The sequence below is a fragment of the Sinohyriopsis cumingii genome, chromosome 6 (genome assembly GCF_028554795.1).
Source record: "Sinohyriopsis cumingii isolate HCF-2022 chromosome 6, ASM2855479v2, whole genome shotgun sequence".
Taxonomy (NCBI): Eukaryota; Metazoa; Mollusca; class Bivalvia; order Unionida; family Unionidae; genus Sinohyriopsis; species Sinohyriopsis cumingii.
Genome location: NC_142966.1, coordinates 48,746,010 through 48,764,863, shown reverse-complemented (window position 1 = coordinate 48,764,863; position 18,854 = coordinate 48,746,010). Strand labels below are relative to the sequence as shown.

Below are 18,854 nucleotides of genomic sequence, written 5' to 3'. Positions count from 1 at the left end.
GGTTCACTTGTATGATTAAATGACAAAGTAATGAGTCATAGTTCACACATAATGGCAGCATCATTGGATCCAAATTGTAACATAGTTATTGTTAATAAAATCACAGCTATTAATATTAAATCAATTGCTTTTCAATGGCAATTGTTGCAAAATGGCCACAAGCCTGATAATAGTTTCCAAAAATTTTAATTACTGTTGAAGTGACAAATTTAACTGCAGAGTTGTCACAACAGTGATCAGTTCTACAGACTGACCTGATGGAATTTATTATTACAGGAAGTAAAGGTCAAAAGATGAATCTTTCAGACATTCCACTTGACTCTTACCAACAATTGCATTATTGTTTGTATTTGAATAAAACAAAAATCTATTACAAAACCAAGACCATGGCATCTGTTTCTTCTGTTTATGTCAAGCCCATCTTAGTGGATTGTGAGCAATAGCATCACTTTTTTGGTGATGGTGGTGGTAGTGATACAAAGATACACAGTTTGTTAGGGTTTTGGTTAAGGCTTTTAACTCCATATATTAGCTAATCTTCTTGATAGATTCCATTCATATTTTCCAAAAGTCGATTATGTAGCTTAGACAATTCATTTTGTATTACATACATTGGCCCATTTTACATTGGGATCATAGGACACAATTCAAGAAAATTTGCAGTCTGATTTTTGATTATGTTTTGTCATTTGCTTACATTTCCCAAATACCATAACAGAGCCACATCGTGCTTGGCTGGAGTCAATGTGAAGCTGGCACAAATAATTTACAAGACACTTTCCTGCTCCTTTGACCTTGGAGTTAAGGTCAAAGTTATATAAAATTTTGTCACAGTTTTGGTTGAAGTTGCTTTTATTTAAATTGTATTGCATAATCCCCTTGATGAAATTGCAGTTTGCTCAGGATGAATAATTATGATGTTGTGTGTTTAATGCCTTTCTTCAGTGCATGATAGGTTGTATATTGTGGCCAGTAAGTTTGCTTGAGGAAGAGCTCTGGAAAAACCCTGGGTAGAACCACAAACACACAGGAAGCTGCTAGCAATCTTTTTCAAACACCCATGTTTGCCAAGCCTGGAAACCAAACTCATGCAGACAGAGATGACTCTGCCGTCCTGTTCTCCAAACAGTTATGAAGCTAAGACAAAACATTTTGTAATTCACTCACTCCACACATTGACATTGGCGTATCCTGGTCATAGCTGTAGAAAATCTGAGTGAAGGGTTAGGTTAAAGTGTTTTCATTTGCTTATATGTCTTAAACACCATGATGAATTTGGATGAATCATTATGAAGCTCAGGCAATTAATAATGTGGCTCACAAAGCCTATTGACTTTGGGGTCATGGTTATACATTTTACAAAAATATCATAGGCTAGACCTGCAAACCTTGGCCACCTTATTATCATTATCAGTGGACAGAAATACTGTTGCTAGTGCAGTGCCATAATGTTGGTTTATTATTATTGGACAGTGTGATTCTGTGTGATAATTAGACCCTAATCTCTGGCTACGTTCAAATGAGTGCATGTTTTGCAGCCATGCTAGATGGCACCTTAGACTGACAAGTGTTTTTATCAAACCTTTTGATTACAGCAATTTTTGCATCTTAATTTCACGTCTTAGGGTGAAAATCCACTCCCCAGATTAGAGTGCTTTTGATGTTGTTGGTGTGACTTGCTTCTTATATGCATGAATTTTGTAATCCTAGTATTATCAACATCTGATTAAACTTTACCATTTGAATAAAAATTCATTTTGGTGAGCTGTTTGTCTAATTGATGTGTCAGCTATCTCAAATGATGGCAAATCCTCACTGTGTTCATAATTAATCATCTCTTATACAGTGTTACAAAATCTGATAAACTGATAAATCATTTTACGCTCATAGAAGAGAATCTATTTGCCAGTGCATCATTTTCTATGTTACTGCTTGAAAACATAACCTAAAAAGTTTCATTTTTCATTTTTATCGTATTGCATCAGTGGTCAGTGTTTGAGGCATTGGTCACTAAATAATTTTCATTTCAAATCAGAAAGTCCACCAAAGACTTTATATTGGAAATTACCATTGATGGGAGGTGGTTTAATAAGAATGCCTGTTTATTGCGGCAGTTGAGAAAAAGTATGGTTGCAAAGAAAATACAAATTTCCTTCATTAAGAACTTAAATGTTATGTAGAGGCAACACATTTAATAAACAATTTCAAAATTAAATTCATCAATTGAGTCAAAAGTTTTGTATGCTTGAGTTTGTAGTATCTCCATTTAATAATTTAGAGTTATAATATTCTTTTATTATGTTGCAAGGCATATTTGTAGTTAACCCTAACCCTGACAATATACCCTAATGGGCCTCCGTAAGTTAGGTAACAGTTTCGTATCAAAGAGCTTATGATGTGTGACCATTTCTGCATGTTTTGTTTAAATTGTGAAGCAGATTATCTTTGGACATTGTGCTCTGCACAATTTCTGAATTGAAAAGGATATTGATTTAATCACTTAATTGTTTACCTGCAAGGTTTTGAAGTAGGACAAGTATGGTAAAATATCTACTAAATGTCTTGCCCTTGGGACTGGTGCAATATTTCTTTGATATAAGGTGCCTCTGCATTACACCCCCCCCCCTTTTATTAGGCAGTTATGATCATATATACTAGGTAATAATAATACTATTTATTTTATTCTAGACCATGAATTGGTGGATTTTCTGATATAAATATTCTTGATATTTCAATGGAATGAAAAAATCAATTTTTCACTGTGAATTGTTGGATTTTCTGATTGAAATAATCTTGATATTTCAATGGAATGAAAAAATAAACTTTTTCACTGGCCATTAATAGACCTCGATAACATTATGACCATAAATTTAGAAGTTATTCATAGATGGATACTTAATCAAGTGGTAAGTATTGCTGCCTCTTGAGTTCAGATCCAACAAGGCATGGACCATTTTTTTCTAATATGCTATTTTACTTTGAATTTGGAAATTGAATTATGTTACTATTTATATTTGCTGTGCAAATTATCACGAAACGCATCAGAACATAAACAGTAAACCACTGACACTGCATAGAATCCAGTAAGAAATCTCATGCTTCAATCTGTTAAACAGTACATCTTGCTAGCCAATACATTTAAAATTTAAAAAAATACAAATTAAATTTGCCTGCTATGAGTGAATGATGGATCATGTTCAATATGTTGGGTGGCAAACTTTAGTATGTTCACAAGTGGCAACATATATCTGTGATTCACTCTTATGAAGCAAATATCATCCTTTATATACTTATAGCTTTTCAAAGCTACTGCAAATAAATGGAAATTGTATTATCACTCAGACATGGAAATTAATTTTGCTGAATAAATTTGACTTGATGCCATTTGCGGCTCTGTGAATGTTATCCGTAACGTCCTTGTCCCCAGTGGAAAATCTACTGTGGTGCATCTCTGAATTGGATTTGCATTGTGGTTAGATAGAAATAGTTTAGGAAATGTCAGAAATGTAATTTACTGGAACATATTAGGTCATCCCAGTCTCGTCGCTGTCTTAAGTCGCTGATATTTATATGATATGCCTTTGAAAGTGAGATGAATTTATGCAGAGGGTGGGTGAATGAGGTGTTGTGATGAAAATTTAGTTTAAGCTTCTAAGCTTCAATTCTGGAGCAAGTTCGGTATATTAAAAAAATTTAATTTTCTTTGGCCTAACTATAAGATGTATGTCAATGTATTTTAACTTGTGGCTTTGGTACACATTAAAATATGAAGTTTTTTTTTTGGTACCACATGATGAAATATATCTGTATTAAAGTTAACAAGGATTGTATCATCTCGATAGTGTGGATCACCATGGTGTTAAACCCTGCAACAACAACAATAATATGGATCACCATACCGTCAATAGATGGAAATCGTACCATTTTTATGACTTGTAAAGAAAGTATTGGTGACTGGATGTACAGGTGGTTGATTAATGGTCATAATACGAGTTTTTTTATTAATTGGAGTAGATAGGCAAGGCATTCAAACTTAAATATCCAATCAATAAAAAAGCTGCATTGTTTGGACCATGTCACATTCATTAAATAAACTTTCCTAAACCAGACTGTTGGAAACAAACATTTGGACCATTTTGTAGATGTGGACAGCCTCAACAGAAAGCCAGGTTACTGAAAATGATTTTGGGAAGTTTCAGTTTACATTTTTGTTTATTATTTAGTGATGCTTTAAAATCTTGCTTGTTATGGCTTATATATTGGTTGGTTTGAAAGTTATAAACCTTTAGAGCACAAGATATTTACATATATTAAACACATTGAACTATATTGAAATCTAATTTGCAAACAGCTAATGTTGTTTAATTATTTAATTATTAAATTAAAAATTTTGAAATTTCATGTTTGAAGACAAATAATTTTTTTAAATGGTTTCATTGTTGGATTTAAACTTTTATTTAGTGCTCAGAAATATTTATAACTTTAAACCCAGTCAATAAACAGCCACAATAGGAAATTGAACATGACATTACACATATTGTCGCTTGCAGAAGACTGATAATAAGGAGCTTTTTTCAGGATCAAGATGTGGGCCAATCTCAATCTGATGATCAGGGGGAGGTAAATCTTGCCTCTTTCAGCATGATGGGAGTTTTCTTTAGTGTACAGTTGAATGTCTCCTCTGAAAAGTGCTAAACTATATTACACAAAAGTTACAAATTTGAATAGTGCATTTTTTGGTTCCATGCTTATGGCATTGTCCATTCTGTGTCACCAAATATAGTTTGTACTGCTAAATTTGGTAACAAACATATGTTTTACTAAAATTAGTAACAAAATGTATCTCCACTTGTCTTTCTTGTCAGTTTATTATGTCAAGTAAGACAACTCAGATATACGCAAATGATTAGACTTAATAGTAGCTATGTACCAATAAAGAATAGTACAAAATGAATTAAGGAAAATCACAGTAATTTCTCAAATTTTGGTTCATATGTTCATGTACTTTTATTGTGGCATATAAAGTAAAGAAATTTTTAAAAAAATGATAAAGATTATTATAGAGTTATATAGTATGTGTGTGATAGTTAAAAAGACCATGAATCGTCATGTCCCTGAAATTTTATATATATATATATATATATATATATATATATATATATATATATATATATATATATATATATATATATATATATATCTATATATATTAGTATTATCAGTACTTTTGAGTATTTTCATCAGCACTGTGAAGATCTTTTCGGTTGTAAATCTAGACAAGTCTATTTAGTATTATTTCTACTTAAAATGCCATAAAAATCTGGCAGCAGTAAATTATCATGGCTTCTCTTTGTATATTAGCATTCATGAGTTTCTTGTTCATACTTCAAATGCCTTTTGGAAGTAGGAATTCGCGGTTATGTTGGCTCTGCCTATTTGATATGACAGTATATTGGACATAGATTTGCCATAATTAAAATTAACAAAATGCATTTTATAAGTTAACTTTTGTTAAATTTTTCATATTTTTGCACTATTCAGTTTAGACACAGTTTGATTACAGTATTTCTCCTGTGATAAGATCAAAAGCTAGCTTGATAAATTTTTCAAGCATTTGGGGTGTGGGCTTATCATTAAATGTGGTCTTGTCATCGGATAAATACAGTAAGGTGTCATGTTGGTTGTCTTTCATCTAAAACTGAAAGCAGCATTTTCAGGTTGGCGGTTCCAGTAATGTTGGGAAAATGGGCATTTTCTGCACTTGTCACCATTATGTACCAACACTTATTATGGCAAACACTTAAGGAGTGTGGTTATATTGTCATATGGAATGCACAAAGAAAGAATTTTTGTTCTTTTTCTGTGAGTGTGTTTTTGTCTTTTCATATAAAGATTTGTAAGAATGAAATTAGTTCGATGTCAATAAATCTTCCTTATTGCTGAGTGTTTTTTCTTCTTCTATTTTCAGTAATTCAGTTCAATAAATAATTACTTCCCCATTGAACGTCAAAACTTAGTTGAAAGTCAAAGAATGAGAAATAATTATAATGTAACAATTGTCCAGCACAGAAAATTATGGTCAGATCTGTATTACATTCTTCAGCCTAAACATGTCAAGAGTTGGAGTTACAAACGTAATAACTTGGAGTTACAAATGTAAAAACTTGGAGTTAAAAGACATTGTTTATTTAACTTGCTTGTCCATATTCATTTATATTAAATAGGAAGTTAATGTCAGCATTCATTTGACTTTTATTTAGTGGTTGTACATACCACAGAAATCTCCTAATGAAATGTGAAGTATGCACAGAACAGAAAGGATCATTGTCAATCAAATCTTATCAATTTGCTAGGCTTTTGACTAACTAATCAATTATTCACCCTACATATTTGTATGTATTTTGTTTGCCACTATTTAACTCACTGTTGCATGAATAATTAGTTAACCCTTCTAAAGATAAATGGTAATTATAGGTACATATCATGTTTAACCTGGTCATTTACCTCTAATCAACAATAGCATGTAATCATTTTGCACACTGAAGTCATACCATTCCTTTTATGGTTTTATGCATTTGAATCTGACATTTGTAACTGATTCAAACAATAGCCATAAGTTGGTCTTTTATCTTTGATTGCAAAATATACCTTAAAAATCTTTCAAAATGATTTTTTTCGTCAATAGTTTATATTTTTTTAATGCAGGGATTTAGTAGATGAGTGTGACCTTTTTTGACCTTCACAGAGAGAGAGAGAGAGAAAGAGAGAGAGAGAGAGATGTAAACTGGACATATGTCCTAGTTTGCAATTTTGTCCGACATGCAGACTTTAGGTGTGATGTTAAAGCATAGTTTATTAAGATTCTTTTGCCTGTGGAAAGCATCATTCAGGTTGAATAATACACAGATCCAGCATAATCAGGTCTTATTTGTAAAACTCGGCATTGTTTTTACTTTTGTTTCTGTTGGTTTTCATGATGCTTTTGAAATATAAATGGTTATATATGTCAAGGAAAGGGAGTTAAATCTTAATCCCATGGACATATCAAGGCAGGTGACTCCAGCTGGCCTGAGTGAGGTTAACAGTGTAAAATAGGATGGCAGCTTTGAATTTATGTTAGCTGCTAGCATGCCAAGACTCAAGTATTTCTAGAACAGTGGCATCATATGGCACTGTGGTTTCTGTTATTATTTAACATGCTGTAAACCACAATTAGTTAACCTAAACATGCATACTGCCATAACTACATAAAAGGAAGCAAAGACCAATATTGGGTTCATACTGAATATTAACTGAATTTGGTTATAAATACTTAAATAATAGATTCATTGCATAAGAAGGTGCAAAATAAAGCTGAAACAATTTAAACAATTGACATGTGGACTTAACAGTGAAGTAAATAATTGTGGGCAAATTCACTGAAAAATAGAAGCAACCCGGACACAAAGTAATGCGATTGTTTCTCCAACCATGAAGTGGTTATGTGCATGACTCTCAACTAAGAATGGCAAACGTTGCATCCTGCCCAGGCAAAGTTAGTTTGGCCACTAGAGTGTGTCGTTAGGCAATGTTTTTATTCCATTTGACCCCTCAGAATAATGGCATATGCTTAGCCTTTTCATTTGCATATTTATTTCTTTGACACTGACAATTTTTGTTCTGAGAGATTTTTTTTAGTCTGAAATAAAATACTCAGCAGCCAATTCAGAAAATTGGACAAAAATATAAAACATAAAAGCTATGAAGAACTAAATTTTGTACATGTTATGTCTGGCAGTTTTTGCACCCTGGTATTTTGAAGTGATCTCATTCAGCTGAGATGAAAACTTGGTCCTTATCCTTGATGCAATCAAGACTTTATTTTGCTCTACCAACCCTTTTGTACACCTATATGAAGTTCTACAAGTATTACTGAAGGTCTTTTCTTCAGAAAATCTTAACTTGGTCATAGATATGAATTAAGTATTGCAACTAGAATTTTGGGTAATAAGGGAAGCAACCCAGTCATATGTGACATATACTGTGGTGGTCTCATAAGGGAGACAACCCAAACATGTGCTATCATAAGGGAGACAACAACTGATAAATTATTAGATTACCTAAAACAAGTCTTTATATTTTACTACTTGCTCTGTTTGACTTGGAAAGCACTTGTTTTGACAACTGATTATGTAACATTTTACAGCTTGCTGGCACTCGAGTTGGTTAAGACCAGATTTGAGTCTGTCATTCGATTGGCAGAAAATACCCTCTGCTGAAGGGCTATTAACCTTGACGGATATGACTTTAATTTGTTGATGTGGCATAAAACACCGGTCAGTGAATAAATTAATTATTCATTTCTTAATCCAAGAGATTGGTCCATATCAAGATGCATATGTCTGTCTGTATTTGTATTACCTTTCCATGAATGGAAAACAAATCATAATTTTCGTGTATACAGTTAGCAAAGTTTAAAACATACAACTTAAATGACTGTATTTATATTAGCAGACTTAACCAGAGAAACAAAAATATCAGAGATTTTTAAGGATGTCTTACAAGTGGAAAATATAAATAAAGTTTGAAACCATAATCCAGTGATATTAGAATGATCTCCCAAACTTTGATTTATTAAGGAACATTTGTTAAGTTAAACATTTTATATAGATTGTGTCATAAATTTTGTCCTAGGAACACGTATCATATTCTTAGATAGATACTGTGAAATTTAACAATTCCCACTCCATAAAAAGGTGTGAAAATGTAGCTGTGAAGGTCATTGTAAAAACTGTTATCCCTGTTGAATTAGATTCTTGTTCATAGCCCAGTGTCTATAATACAGTAGGTCTATTACATTACCAATAATAATATCACTTTAACTATTATTACCATCTCATATTATGGAGGCTTTTAATGTAGCATGTACAGAATCAGTTACAAAATCATCACAGAATCAACATGTTTTCAGTACAATAGTAGATTTGTTTAAGATTACCAAGTATAGAGCCTTTTCAACATGAAGTTATGTCTTGTCATATTGGATCATAACCGATAGATGTAACTGTTGATATATGAAAAGAATGACCATCTCAATCAAGTATTGTACAGATATCATAAATATAAAATATGATTTATGCATAAATTAAAAGAGCAGAAAACAAGTTTTCTGTATCTGTATTATTTATTTGTACATTGACTTACCTTTGTATGAGTTGGAAATGTTTGATTGGTTTATACCAGATCGGTCGCCATCTTGAACTCCACTTGGGTAAATGTATGACCTTTCAGGCTATGGACATCTGTACAAATCCTTACTGAACAGGGTTCATAAAAATCATATGCATAGAAAATCTGAAAATTTGAATCAAGTAATAATTTTAGATATTTTATTGACAGCTTGTTATTCATTAATTAAAAGCACTTAGTCATAATGGCAATTGCATTATGTATTCACATCATGGCAAAAACCAAAGAACTGAAACCATTTGTACAGTATACCATGTAAAATTTGCCATCAGCTGGAGTAGACATTTTGTGGGTTATTATATTAGACAATGTCCATGAAAGGCACAAGCAGGTGCTTTAAAAAATATTACATTATAGAGGCTAACAATTTCTTTTCTTTTCTTTCTTCAGTTTAATAAAAAATCTGGGCCTATGAAGGCATTGTGCAATGTGTTTGATACTGATGATAAAAGCAAGAATTCCAAACCGGATGTGCTGCCAAGACGACAGAAGAAGGCACCTCCACTTCCTACCCATCCTGCTTCACACAAGCCAGTTGCAAAATCTATATCATTGGACCTAGAAACACAAAGTAAACTGCAAAGTAAGGATGATAGTCAGTTAAATTCCTCAAAACCATCCATTTCAAAGACCAAGTCAAGTCCTTATGCAACAGTGGGCAAAATGTGGCGTCCGATGTCAATGTCCAGTGATATTTCAGAGAAGGATTCAGTTGAAACATACAGGGCATACAACAATTTTGATGTTCTCAGGGATTCATCTGTAAGTGGCAGTGACAGAGAAGAACACTCTTTCGATTCAAAGTTGCCAAATGGGGATTTAGGACCAACATTGATTTTTTCATCAACAAGTATTGGAATTGAGGGAACACCATCAAGAAAGAGCCTTGCGTTATTAAAACAAAAACATCATCCTGGTTCAGTGGAAGAAATCCTTGATAAAAAGTATTCTGTAAATGACTTTAGCAAGGCTACAGGAGATATAGATACACTGTTACTAGAACTCAGACATGCCATGGAGTCCCTAAAATCATCTAGAATTGACAAAAATCAAGTGCAGTTCGATATGTGCAAGGAGGAGTTGGAAATGAAGACACGGCAGTTTGTAACTGATGCTAAATTATTGGTCAGTAATGCCACACATACCAAAGAAAAATTGGCAATACATATGGACATCAGTATGCATACACTTGCTAAGATTTTCCTGCATGGTCAGGCCACTATGTTGATGATGCAGGGTGTCCATCAAGGTCAGCATTTAGGGTCAGAGATTATCCGTGTTGCCAACGCCTATAAAAGTACTCTGAATGCTGCTCATGCAGCTGTCGGAAAACCCATCCAAGATCCGCATATGAAGTATCTGATGCGGCAAGCAACAAATTTAGCATCATTGTTAAGCAACTTGTTAAAAACCCTCAAAACTTTGCACCAAAAATGATTATCTTGTATCAAGAAAGGAAACTGTTAATAGTTTTGTTACTAAATACAGAGTGGAATCATTTCTGTGCTATATATATAATTAATCTCTAAGGACATCTAAAATACACAGATATATGAAATATGTTATATAGACATGGGGATCATGTTATTGCTAAGATACCTGGTTTGTTAAATCAGAACATTTCCTTAATTCAGGTTTGGTACAAACACATTTCACCATACATTCATATCAGTTGTAGAGATTAATGATATTTGATTTCAGTTGGGACAGTTTACATGTTTCATATCTATACATGTGACAGAACAGAGATATCAGCTTAGGACAGATCAGTTGGGAGGTTTTACTTCAAAAGAAGGCAGATTTTCAGTATGAATGGTTCATTTTTAATTGTTGCATACATATTTGATTTTCTTATCCCAGCAAGGATTTAAAGATTGAGTCACCATGTGAGTAGCTATTGTCCATTTGTATCAATAATATTTGTACAATTTTCGAGTCCGGGGACATAGTTGTGATTGAAAGTGATATGTGAACATCAGCAGGAGATTATGTTCAGCTATAAAGTTTACAAACAGTGTCTTGGCATGTACACCTTTATCCATATTTGATGAAGATTCTGGAAAGATGGATTTGAGTGATGGCATATTTATTGTTACATGCTGCATGATGTGTAATGTAATTCTTCTCACAATATCCGATTTTAAAATCAGTTTTACAGGAAGGGTGGAATACATATTCATGTCCTTTGACTTAAATCCAACCACTGAAGTTCTGTTTTCATGTATCATTGAATTTCTTCTTATATGTCAGTTGCTTATATTTTGTCATTTTAGCAATGGGAGAAAACACACACTTAGACATCTCAGGAAACTGTCAGTACCAAAGCCAAACTGACCCCATTTTATGCATAATTGAGCTTTAGTAATCAAACCATAATTGATTATTCTTTTTAATCCTTCCAGAATTACTTCTAATCCCATTAGTGTAATATGTTGAACAACTTTAAACAATACATCCAGCCAACCAAGCCAACATGCTTAAGTCAGTTCACAGTTACATGATACAGGCAGTATTGCCATAAATAAATGATACTCACAGCAGTATGTGGAAAAATAAAAAATTTTAACAATAATTTGGCATATACTGGAGATTTCAGTGAGTGGTGTGAAGGATGGAAGACGCCCCTCATCTCAGAAGGAAAACCTTCCCTTCCAGGTTTTTGAAATGTATACTTTAGAATTTCCATCTATAATTTAAAGAAATTTTTTTAAAAAGGTTGTTGAGTTTTATGTTTCCATCCATTTTCACCAGTTGGTGAATATTTAATGTAAATATCCATAAATGTTCATATCTGGATGCTTTGGAATGAAATTACCCTATTCGTGTCCACAGCAGGTAATTTATGCCTGGTGTTGAGAAACTCCTTTCCTCTTGTGGCTACAATAAAAATCCTCCAAATAAGAGGTTCACTTTGTACATGTATCCAAGTATAAAATACAACTATCATGTTTTGATTTTTTCCGTATAAATGAAATTTATCATGCATGTTCAGAAGCTAATATGGAAGAAATCCATTTCATTCTTGACATGTTTTCTTTTGTGACTGAACATTTTCTGCACTTTATTTTTCCCTGATGTTTATTTACATTTTTAGTTATGGCCATAATACATTCTCGTAATGTTTACAAATTAATTAATATTTTTTAATAATCATTTGGTTCTATTAAGCAATTACCTGTCATATAGGATATTTATTGATGTGTTGATGCTGTACATGTAAGCAGAATCATGACAATTACTTTTGATTTCCTACATTTGCTTTGGAAAATATTATTACATTGTGATGTTCATATACAGGAAGTAATTATTTATAATATGTGCCGAAATGCATATCAATTTCTTTTTTTCCAAGACACTGAGCTGCCAATATTATGCAATAAATATGCCCAAAATAATGACAGTTGTTTTGTTTAAAGCCTTTTTCATTTACTTATATTTTTGAAGCCCGTCAGCAGATTTTATTCATGCTTGGGATGAATGATTTTGAATCTGAGATTTCTTCTATAACAGGCTCCCTTGCATCTTTGACTTTGGTGTCAAGGTCACAGGCATAAAAGATTTGTATCAAGGTTTTTGTTTAAGTTTCAAACTTCTTTGATGGATTATGTTCATATTGGAATGAATAAGTATGAGACAAAGACTATTCATTCTGTAACATGCAGGGTCTTTTAATTCTGGGGTCACATTTCAACATTCAGCAGCAGTGTTTTCAACAATGGCTTGAAATGCAATTCCTAGCCTACTTGTTTGTGAAGTTTCAGTGTTAATTGTGGATCTCTGAGTGGATACATTGGATCTCTGATTTGTGTAATAGGTATTGTAGGGGATCTCTGATTTGTGTAATAGGTACTGTAGGGGATCTCTGATTTGTGTAATAGGTACTGTAGGGGATCTCTGATTTGTGTAATAGGTAACCTATGGGATCTCTGATTTGTGTAATAGGTATTGTAGGAGATCTCTGATTTGTGTAATAGGTATTGTACATTAGCATTGCAGTTGTACACTTGAGGCTGCCTGTTGGCTTAGATTTGGCTAAATCATTTATTGCCTAAACTAAACTATTGATCCTACAGTCTGTTAGATTTTAGTTCTAAAAACAGGCTGCATATAGTTGACAAGAAAAATCTGTATTTTAGAGAAGACTTGTCAGACCTGTGCAAATATAATACAAATCAGAGTGAAGATTTTTGTACCTAATTTATAGAAGTACACTTTAATCATGGGCCAGCCACAACAGACATCAAACATTATATATTTATCAAGTGCAGCCAATGCTATGCGTAATATGACTATATTAAAAATCTAAATAATCATCACAATTTTTGCACAACGATTGGTTTCACTATAACCAGGATGGTTATATTAAATTAATTTGTCCCTTAATTGTTTTGCTTATGGAAACCCTGTGAGACACCGGGATAACTTTGGTGGTGGTTTCAGCATCATTAAAAATGCCATGCCAGTTTTGAAATTGAATGGGATTTATCTTACTGCATTTTGAAACACAAGTGTGAACTATATATACATGTATCGTAAATGGTTGTCCGAGATATTCCTGTATATTTTTTCATTTATTTGTAACATATTTATCACTAAATGATTTTTGTTTGATGATCATTCTGAAAGTATATTTCAGAATATTAAAGTAGCTGTTACAGTTAATTACATGTAAAATATACATTTGCAATGCTGTTATTGATGTCTATACAAAATTACCTAGTTTATAAGAGATTATGTTATTCCTGATAATTATACAACATTGTACATTTGTTATCATATCATTAATCAGATATCCCCTGTGCTTTACCATAATATGCTCTCTTATAAGTACAGTACATCTGCAGCCTGCACAGACCCAGATCTACAGTCACCTAATATTCCAGCAGATCTGGGTCTCTGAAGTTTTTTGGGAGTAATCAGTAGAAAAAACAACATAGTCCCTGGTCTGCCATCACATTATGTGCCTGCAGATCAGAGTCTATACTGTCTGCCATTGGACTTGTAAGCAAGTATATATTGGTAATGCTGCTTTAGACCTTAGACATGTATAGGTGCAGTTAGAAGAATTGGTCATCATTTCATAGTTTTTATCATTTTACAGTATGCTATGGATCCTCATTGGACTGAGGATGGACCCTTTTTTCAGTGGACAGTGTAGCCAGTATTTTTATGGATTTTGTTCAGACGAAGGTAAAGAGAATGTGTTCTTTCTTTTTTTGTATTTATAAAGACACTTCTAGTATTGGAATATATAGATTAGTAAGTTAGTATTAAAATCATTTCATGCTTTTTGGAATATCTACATTACAGAGAGTTCAGCAAACTTTGTGGATAGCCTGCACCTATGGCAACAAAGAATCCTGTACATTTTGGGGTCTAAAGGTCAAAGGTCAAGGTCACTGTGACTACAAGAAGAAAAATGGTTTCTGCATGATAATCTTAGTAACCCACCATCTGCAGTGACAACATTTTGTGCATGACTTGCACTTGGGTGAAAAGAAACATGTCTGTTGAAGCATAAAATGATAGATTGTTACGGTCAGTATGACTGAAAGAATCAAAATGGTTTCCACACAATAACTTAAGTTCCTAGCTATCTGCAGTTACAAACTTTGTGAATGGATTGCAGAAAAAAACACTTTTTCATTTGAGGTCACACTCAAGGTCACTGTGTTTGAATGAAGAAAAATGTTTTTTGCATAATAGCATTAGTTCTACATTTTACAGCTGGATCAATCCTGTTTGAGTGGTTTGCACTTGGAGTTAGGAAGAAGTCCGTCAGTTTTGGTGTACACTGCTCAGAGATCAGGGTCATTGTCACTGAAAGAAGAAAAATTGTTTGCAACATAACTTTAGTTGTAAACCGTGTACCTTACCCGAAGTTTCTGGAGGGACGGTACATAAAATATGGAAGGTACCTGTTGATTGGATATCTAATGCCTACATAGAGGACTCTTAACCACAGGGTAGTCATAAGAGATGTCCATTGTTCTTTCTTGCAATTATTTTATTTCTTTGGACTAGATGTTAATTATATGGCTATTAAAGTGCATGAGACTATGTATTACCTGGCACTGGTCCACTATAGAATTTTCAGCCAGCTACATGACGTATGTGATTTGTTTGTGAATTTTGATGTTCTGCTCCAAGTAACACAAAAAAATCATAAAAATATATCTCATTTTCTAAATCCTTGCTGATGGGTGACATGAGCAGTGGTATTAATGATATCTGCATACATTATTCAGTTAATTTTGTTAACAAATTAACGTTAGAACTAAAGTAGTTGATTAATTAGATTTGCATGCATACAGTAATAGCTAGACACCAAATTTGGTTGGTCATTGTTTGGTAACCTTGACTGGCTACTCATTGTTCAGTGACCTTGACTGGGTTGGTCAGTTTTGTCAATATTGAGCTTACCATATATATTGTCCTTGTTAGGGAGATATGAAGAATGGTTTAACAAATGCAATTTGTGTTCCATGAGGGCAAAGCCAGAGTAGAAAATGACATGTTACAAGTGGCTATATCTTCATATTTCTCTTACACAAGGATAGTATATTATTTATTATACTGAATGAAACAAGACAGGGAAACAAGATTGCATGAGGTATTTTTTGTTTGCTGACATATGACATTCAGTATGCCAATAATTACCACTTATTTTCACATGTATTAAGATTTTTTTTTATATATTCCCATTGATTATGTGACATTAGCACATAACAAGTAGCAACTTGTTTTGATGATTACAAATTATTACTTATGGTAGCTAAAGGATTTTTAACTCAACTGGTCATAAAACAGATGAGCTTTTGGGATGGTTCATCAGCTGCTGTCCTTTCGCATATTTTTGTTGTTCCTAATTCTCCTTCACTACTTGAGGGTTTGCCATGAAATTTTACACACATTCATCTCATTGTCCTAAATAAAAATGGTACCACTTGGACATCAAATATAGCTACAACAGTGGCCATGTTAAATTCTTGTTATAGCAAAACCTCCTCAGTGGATGGTCCTACCTACATGGGTTTTACTGAAATGCTTCTTAAGATGTCTAGTTGGTCCTAAATGAAAATGGTGTCATTTCGATGTCTAGAGTATTGAAGATGTTGATATCACTACTCTTTCTGAACAGATGATCTTATCGAAATGGGGTGTTCACTTTATGATGACATCTAGATGGTCATGAATGAAATGTGACCAATCTGGTGTCTAATATGGCCATCTTGAAAATCTTTTTATTATTACTCATCCTGAATGGAAAGTCACCTTGACATGGTGTTATCACCAGAAGACTTCTTTTGATGTCTGATTTGTTCTAAATGAAAATGGTGCTGATCTAATGTCCAATATGACTTCCACAGTAGCCATCTTGAAAATCTTGTTATTAATATTTTATTACCATGGGGTTTTCAGTGAAAAACCTCTTATTATGTCTGGCTGGTCCTTAATGAAAATGGTGCTGATTGATGTCCAATATGGCTGCTACATTAGTCCCTTTGAAAATGTTCCTTTTGCAACAAGTGAAAAATTGTAATATTGCTATCGATTTTCACCAGAAGACTTCTTATGATGTCAGGTTGGTAATAAGTGAAGGGTGTCATTCTGATGACTTGTGTGGGCTTTACTGTGGCCATCTTGTAAATGTTCTTTTTTATAATCCTTCTGAATGAAACATTATATTCACATGAGCATTTCACCAGAAGACTTTCCATGATGTAAAAGTCCTCTAAAATGAATGAGGTGTCAGTCTGATTTCCAATATGTCCACAACAGCAGCCATATTGAAACTATTATCACTATTTTTCCTGAATTGGATTGTTTTACTAAACAGCTTATGATGTCTAGTTGGTCCTAATGGTGCCACTCAGACATTCAGCATGCATGTCAAAGTGGCCATCTTCAAAGTCTTGTTATCACTTTTTCTTCTAAATGAATGGTCATATCAGCGTTTCTGAGGTCCTAAATCAAAGGCCGATACAGCATCTAATATGACTGCCACAATAGCTGTCTTGAAAATTGTGTCATCACTAGTCCTTCTAGACGACTATTCAACTCAACATTTTTTGGTGCTTTCACAAAAATAATTCTTATGATCTCTAGTTGGTACTAAATAGAAGCAATCTCATATCAAATTTGGTCACTGTGGCATCCATCTTGAAAATCTTGTAACTTTTTATCCTCTAGCCTCTTTGGCATTCATATTGAAAATGTTGTTATTGTTGATTCTCAAAAACAAGAAGTTGTATCAACATGTTACCAGAGAAAGGTTTCTTATTATGCCTTGTTGGTCCTGAATGGAAATTGTGCCAAATTGACATCCAGAATGTCTACCATAGCGGCTAATTTGAACATTATTTTATCATTCAAAAATATCAAAGCTGGTTCAACACTCAGCACATAAAAGGAAGAAATTATCTATAAACTCCTGGAAATTGTTTCAGCCAGTAGAGTGCCAATCCCTTTGAGGGACTCCTGTTTGTAGTATTACACTGTTATGTGTATTTCACAGCAGCGTACAATTCACATCATTTAATTCCAAGCAACAAAATGCTATGGAATGTGACAAATGGAACAAAGTATCCTATTCTATAAAGAATGTCTTGAATGAAAATGTTGCCATATTCTCAAGCTCTGATCACTTACTTGAGCTTCTGTGAAGGATTTTATAACAGAATGACAAACAAGTGATTGGAAGATGGGTATATTATGAACCAGGTCATGGTCCATTTAATTTAGAGTGTTAAGGTTAAGTTTTAGGGTTCTACATATGGGAACTGACAATGACTGTGATGTAACAAACAAAAGATACTCGCTATTTTCATCATTGTTTTCATGTTATCATTTTGTCATATCCATTTCATTTATGGAATTATTGCACCTGTATATGTATTGTTAAGGAATACGTGTTTTAGATTTCAATATGCTCACTTTGTTTTCATGAAGAAATTTATACAGATGTTAAAAATAAAAATATATATATTGGAAAATATATAAATAAACATTTATTAATAACTTTATTCTTGTGCATTTATATTTTCATTTTTCCTGAAAACATAGAGGTCAGACAATTAAACACGCTGCTCCCACTGACATTTGATGCCTCTCTGTCTCTCTATCTTTCTCTCTCTCAATGAGACTTGTACGGCTGGCTTTACCTGTTTCATGCTGTCTCAAATTTCAGAGCCAGTCATATATTTGAAATCCTAATTTGTATGTTGACATGGGTATTTAAAAATTTACTGTGCTATATATTCACATGTATGGTCTATAAAAGGTGACAAATATAGGCTGAAAGTAATAGTTAGATTGGCAAGTGTCAGGTTTAGAAAACCAATGGCACATTTTTTGTATCCTGTATAACCATATTATGCTCTATTCTATTTTTCAATGTTTTTAGCTGTCTTATTAAATGAGGAAAATCGAATGTAAAAGTTACTTTCCTCTTTGTCTGAATTAACCATAATTTATAACAGAACGAACACAAATCAGCCATATTTTCATACTTTTTTAACCCATTTCTTTCTGGAATTCTGAGACAAATAGTCCATGCAGAGAAATTGTCTCTTCTAAGAGAGCTGTTTGATCCTCATAGAATGGCTGAGAGAATACAAAATTAT

The 18,854-nt window shown here is 33.2% G+C and overlaps 1 protein-coding gene across 1 annotated transcript in view; it reads left to right on the top strand.

The window, feature by feature from the left end:
• The window catches only part of LOC149796891 (uncharacterized), a 217,130-nt gene extending 198,876 nt beyond the window's left edge, over positions 1-18,254 (top strand). Inside the window, exon 20 of the mRNA XM_089961541.1 lies at positions 9,619-18,254. Coding sequence (XP_089817667.1) covers positions 9,619-10,665 — 1,047 coding nt within the window. The 3' untranslated portion in view covers positions 10,666-18,254. The remainder of the gene's footprint in view (positions 1-9,618) is intronic.
• The last annotated feature ends 600 nt before the right edge of the window (positions 18,255-18,854 follow it).